General features: G+C 58.1%; 1 protein-coding gene across 1 annotated transcript; it reads left to right on the top strand.

Annotated features, from left to right (window-relative positions):
- Positions 1 to 267: 267 nt before the first annotated feature.
- Positions 268 to 5,383, top strand: TREML1 (triggering receptor expressed on myeloid cells like 1). Its single transcript, XM_045294775.1, has 6 exons — positions 268 to 324; positions 444 to 776; positions 3,677 to 3,785; positions 4,147 to 4,232; positions 4,672 to 4,724; positions 5,165 to 5,383. The coding sequence occupies exons 1-6, from the start codon at positions 282 to 284 to the stop codon at positions 5,381 to 5,383; spliced, it is 843 nt and encodes a 280-aa protein (XP_045150710.1). The 5' UTR covers positions 268 to 281.
- The last annotated feature ends 2 nt before the right edge of the window (positions 5,384 to 5,385 follow it).

Consider the following 5,385-nt stretch of genomic DNA (forward strand, 5'->3'; position numbering starts at 1 on the left):
CACCACCCCTGCCCACCCCTCCCTGAGCTGGCTCTCAGCCCCACACACCTCTGCTTTGGGTCTTCCCCCCTGTCTCCGTCACTCCTGTCCCCAGAGCCAGTATGTGGGTTTGGGAGTGGACGGACCAGGGTTGGACAGGCACTCTTCCCCGCCCACCAAGTGCCCACTAGTCTGTGGTCACCAAGCCCCACGTGACTGATGGTGGCAGATGTTTCCTGCCCTCAGGAGGGTGCCATGTCACTGCCCAGGCCCAGCCCAGAGCTTCCATCTCCTGCCAAGCCATGGGCCCCAACTTGCTCCTGCTGCTGCTCCTGGCACTCCAAGGTAAGTTTCCCCCAGGCTCCAGGATGGGCGGCACACATACCACAGGGCCCAGAACATGGGCCTCTCGGTCCCAGTGGTCTCAGCCCCTCCCCTGCATGCCCCCTTCTGTCCTTCCCTAGGTCCAGCCTCGGAGGGCATCCTCCCTGAGGTGCTGCAGGTGACCGAGGGGGGCTACATCCAGGTGCAGTGCCACTACCTGCTCCAGCACCTCAGGGCCCCGAAGGTGTGGTGCCGGTTCCTGCCTGAGGGCTGCCAGCCCCTGCTGTCCTCCAAGGTGGACCGCAGGGCCCCAGGCGATGGGCGCTCCTTTCTCACGGACCTGGGCGGGGGGCTGCTCCAGGTGGAGATGGTCTCCCTGCGGGAGGAGGACTCGGGCGACTATGGCTGCGTGGTGGAGGGGCCGGAGGGGCCGCAGATCGTGCGCCGCGTGTCGCTGAAGGTGCTCCCGCCAGGTGCGTTACTACGTGCTAGCTGTCCGAACTCCTCACCGCCCGTCCCGGCCCCTTCAGCGCCAGAGCTCTTGGGCTCCCCTCCATGCTCCCCCCCGGGGTGAGGGCTTGGGCTCCTCAGAGAAGCAATGGGGGGACACACCCCTTCCCCAGCGCTGCGGGGAACCGGAAACCACTCCGGCTGGGAAGCCGATGATAAACCAGCCGCGGGGCACCCCCCTACCCAGGTCCCCCAGAAGTGGCTTCCCTACAGGATACGCTGCCCCGCCCCCACCCCACCCCCCTAGGCCTCCGCTTCGCTTCCAGCACTTTCTACACCCTTAAAGCATCTGCTTTTTCACTTAGCCTTGCTTTCAACCACGCTACTGTTCAAGCATAGAAACTGAGTTACTTTTCAAAGTGTCTTCCAGTATTTCACTTGTGAACTATGCGTGATGGCTCAGGGCACCGGATCCGTGTCTTATTTAAGTCCCTGCATCTTCCCTGAGCATCTATCTAGTCTGAGCCTGGCCCATAGGCAGGGAGTGGGGCGGCTTCCATTCCTGGGCTCTTCTACCTCCTTCAGTTTTCAGAAGTGCGGACAGTCTCCCCAGTAGCTAGGGCAATCCTCCCACCCTCTTCTCAGCATAGGCGACGTTCCCTTCTTCCCGTCTCAATTCTCACACACGACAGCTTGCCCGTGTCTACACCAGTATGAAAAGAAATATTTACAAGAGTAAACAAAACAAAACTTTCAGACAAATGGAAGGATGTTGTACAAGATCTTGAAAGATCCCTGGAGGTTCTGTGGGAGGCCTGGTGGATGGTGGGTGATGGGAGTTTGGGCTGCTAACTGCAAGGGCAGCTCTTCGAAACCACGGGCTGCTCCTGGGGAGAAAGATGAGGCTTCCCACTCGTGCAAAAAAAAAAAAAAAGTTGCAGTGTGAGAAACCCACACGCCCGTGGGGGGCGGTTCTGTTCTGTCCTACAGGGTCACCATGCTTTGGAATGCCCTCAATGGCAGTGAGTTTTCTTTGGTGTTTTCGTGGTGCGGTGGCTTAGGCAGTGGGCTGTGGATCCAAAAGGTCGGTGGCTCAAAACCACCAGCTACTCCGTGGGAGCAAGACGAGGCTGTCTGCCTGCTCTGCTCAAGTTGGGAGTCTTGGACAGACTACATGGGGTTGCTAGGGGTTCGAATCTACTCCACGACACCCGTTTGGTTGGTGTGTTTGGGGGTTTGTTCGTTTTTTATTTTTAATGTTCAATTCTTGGGAAAAGGTGCTTGGAGGTAAAATGGCCAGCTCCACCTGCTCCTCTATTCCTTGGGTGGACACGGACCTCTGTTGATCTGGTTTGTAGGCCTTTCTTTTCACCCAAGTAATCTGCATACAGTCCCCAAACATTGAAATGAAGAGTGTTTCCATGTTCCTGCCTTTCCCCCCTCTCCCGTGAAACACGAGGGTTCGTTTGAGCTTCCATCAGACGCCTTTCCGAGCCCATGATGAATAGAGCATCTTACAAATCTCCTCTTGTAGATCGGGAACCATCCTTCATCCTTAGTCTTCGACACACTAGAGGCTGCGTGATACCTACCTTGTTTCTTTGACACTCAGATCCACGAAAAACCAAGCTCACTGCCACCACGTCGATGCTGACTCACCGTGACCCTATAGGACAGGGTGGAATGCCCCTGTGGCCTTCCAAAACTGTCACTGTTTACGGGAGTAGAAAGCCTCGTCTTTCTCCCAAGGAGCCACTGGTGGTTTCCAACCGCTGACCTTGTAGATCGCAGCCCCAACATGTAACCATGATACCACCAGGCCTCTGATATCAAACTGAAAAGTCAATGTGACTGAGTGTGATGCGCCAGAAAACGGGCAGGGACCTGGAGCTCCCGTCCACTGCTATGGGGCTGTAAGAGGGGTGTTTGGATAGGCAAGTAGAACCTGGGAACCAGGGAGAAGGTGGGAGTAGCTCGGGCGAGCATTTGACTCAGAGGCGGCTCTAGGTGACCCACTAGGCAGCAGGGAGTGGCCTAAAGCATTTTGGGTTGCTGGTGTGCTGTAGGGTGGGGGTAGAATGATGCCTCTCAGGAACAAGGCACTCACCCCTCCCTTCTGCCCAAGCCGAGGGCCTGGGAGGACTGGCCAGGTTCCCAAGACAGACCCTCAGATCCAGTGAGGGCAATGCTAGGTCCCAGAGCCAGAAGATAAGGAGGTTCGAGGAACATCGGGCACCCTATTGCCACAGAGCCGAGTCGCAGAGTCAGAGCGAGGCTCCCAGCAAGGACCAACTGGTGCTGCACCCACCCTTCCAGTCAACCCTCTAGCCATGGGGTCAATTCCGACTCACAGCAGCGCTATGGGACAGGGCCGAGAGGCTCCCAGGGTCTCAATGGCTGCCATCTTTATGGAAACAGTCTGCCGCCTCAGTCTCTTGGGGATGGCTGGGGGTTCAAACAACCGAATGCTTAACCACATTGCTGCCGGCTCTCCTCTCCTTCAATCTGGAGGGCAGAGCTCCACTGGGGCTCAGCCAGGCTCTGGGTAGGGTCACATGGCTGCAGCTGGCACGGGATGGAGGAGAGGCCTTCTGAGAGCCTCGAGAGATGAGAGCCAAGACCCTCATTGGGCAGGTGCACCAACCAAAAGGCTGGCATGTCAAATCCATGGCAGAAAGACCTGGTGATCTGTCCTGCAAAGCTGACAGCCTAGGGAGCCCCATGGGGCAGTTTTGCTCCAGCCTCTAGGGTGGCTATGCATTAGAATTGACTTGGTGGCAGACACTGAATACCAGGCATGAAGAGCAAGGGCCGTTCCCTGGTCCCGAGGGAGGAGCGTCCAAGGCTCTCCTTCCTCGGGTCCACACCCCAGCCCCTCGGACCTCCACATTGGCCTGTGTCCACTCATGTTTCCCCCGCTCAGCTCCTCGCCTGAGAGAAGAGGAGACCAACAGGACCGACACTGTGGCTGACGATTCCTCCTCAGGCCTTCTGGGCAGTGCCAGCCCAGAAACTAGCCTGGATACAAAGAGGTACTGATTAGAATTGTGTTTGGGGTGGCCGGGAGGATGGGGGCGGGGGGAGGTCTGACTGGTTAAAGCCCCAGATGACATCCAAGAGGGGGCCCTTCCCATGCCTTCCACCCTGGCGAGCCTCAGAAGAGGCAGACCTCTCCACCCCAGCTCGGCGATGGGTGCGTCTTCAGTCATCTGGGGATCTCATCTGGGGGTCTCAGCCATCTCATGTGCAGCCCCAAGAAGGCACATCTCGTCTGCCCTGGCGCAGCCTGCCTGCCTCATTCCAGTCCCCATCCTCCTTTCTCCCAAACGTGGCTCATCAGGAGTGTGATCTTTCATGCCAGGGCTAATCCAGCTGTCCCTTTCTGCCTCTCAGCATCCCACTGATCTGGGGCGCTGTGGTCCTGCTGGGCCTGCTGGTGGTGGCGGTCATTCTGTTCGCTGTGATGGCCAAAAGGAGAGGTAGGTAGCTGTCTATTCACCTGTCCAGCCTGGTCCCCCTGCTTGTGTGTCAACGAGCTTTGCAGGCTTGGCTGGGAGTCCAGGTCTGCTCCCCTACAAATGAGTTGTTAGACTTTAGTCAAGGCCTCCACACTCCAGGGTTCATATGGCGGAGGGAGGGAGGGAAGATTCGGGGGGCACAGGTCTGGGGAAAGAAAGGCATTGGCAATGGGATTGGGGGAGATAGGGAGCCAAGGTTTAGGGAGGTAGGCTGAAAGGAGTGTGGGAGCAGTAAGTGGGTGAGAAAAGTTAGGGGAGGCTGAGGGGCAGGCAAGAATGAGAAGGTAAAGGCATCATGGGGGGATAGAGGCAGAGGTTCAGGCTGGACTGGGAGTGGGGGCTGGGTGGGCCCAGAGCCAGTGCGGGAAGCACAGGGCCCTGCTGTCCCCTGTCCTACCAGGGAACAGGCTTGCTGCGGGTGCCCAGTTCCAGAGCAGCCGAGTCTCGAGCCTGGTAAGAAGTTCTGCCGGTCCCCAATACCACAATCCCAGACCTCCCTCTGTGCGCTCCAGGGAGGCCCCAGTGAAGGGTCTGGGGAGGAGTCGGGTGCAAAACCTCTTTCTAACGATGGCCATTTGCGACCAATGGCTTCCTTGGTGTCTCACCTTCCCGGAGAGTCCCCTAGCGACTCTCTAGGGCAGGGCAGCACTGTCCTGGTGGGTATCTGAGGCCGTTACTCTTTGTGGGAGTAGAAAGCCTCATCTTTCTGCTGAGGAGCGCCTGGTGGTTTCAAACTGCCGGCCTTGCTGTTAGCAGCCCAGCACATAACCACTACACCACCGGAGCTTCCTGCTTGGAAATCTTCAATCTTCAGCACGATTCGCTGAGCATTTGAGAGGGGCGGAGCTTCGGGGCTCCCCGCTAGCTTCCCAACTTGCTCGCTTTTGTTCCAGGAGCAGCACGCCTCCTGCTCCGTGGGTCAGCACGTGGGCGATTCTACACTGGCGGCCGAGTTGCCCTCCAACGTGCCCTATGTGAGGCTCGACTCACCACCCTCCTTTGACAATGCCACCTACACCAGCCTGCCCCTTGATCCCCTCTCAGGAAAACCCCCATCCCGGCCCCCATCCCCCCCTCTGCCTCCTAAGGCCCCATCTGCTCCAAGCCTGTGACA

The sequence above is a fragment of the Echinops telfairi genome, unplaced genomic scaffold (assembly GCF_000313985.2).
Source record: "Echinops telfairi isolate 266 unplaced genomic scaffold, ASM31398v2 ScPeMD7_3533;HRSCAF=4204_1, whole genome shotgun sequence".
Lineage (NCBI taxonomy): Eukaryota > Metazoa > Chordata > Mammalia > Afrosoricida > Tenrecidae > Echinops > Echinops telfairi.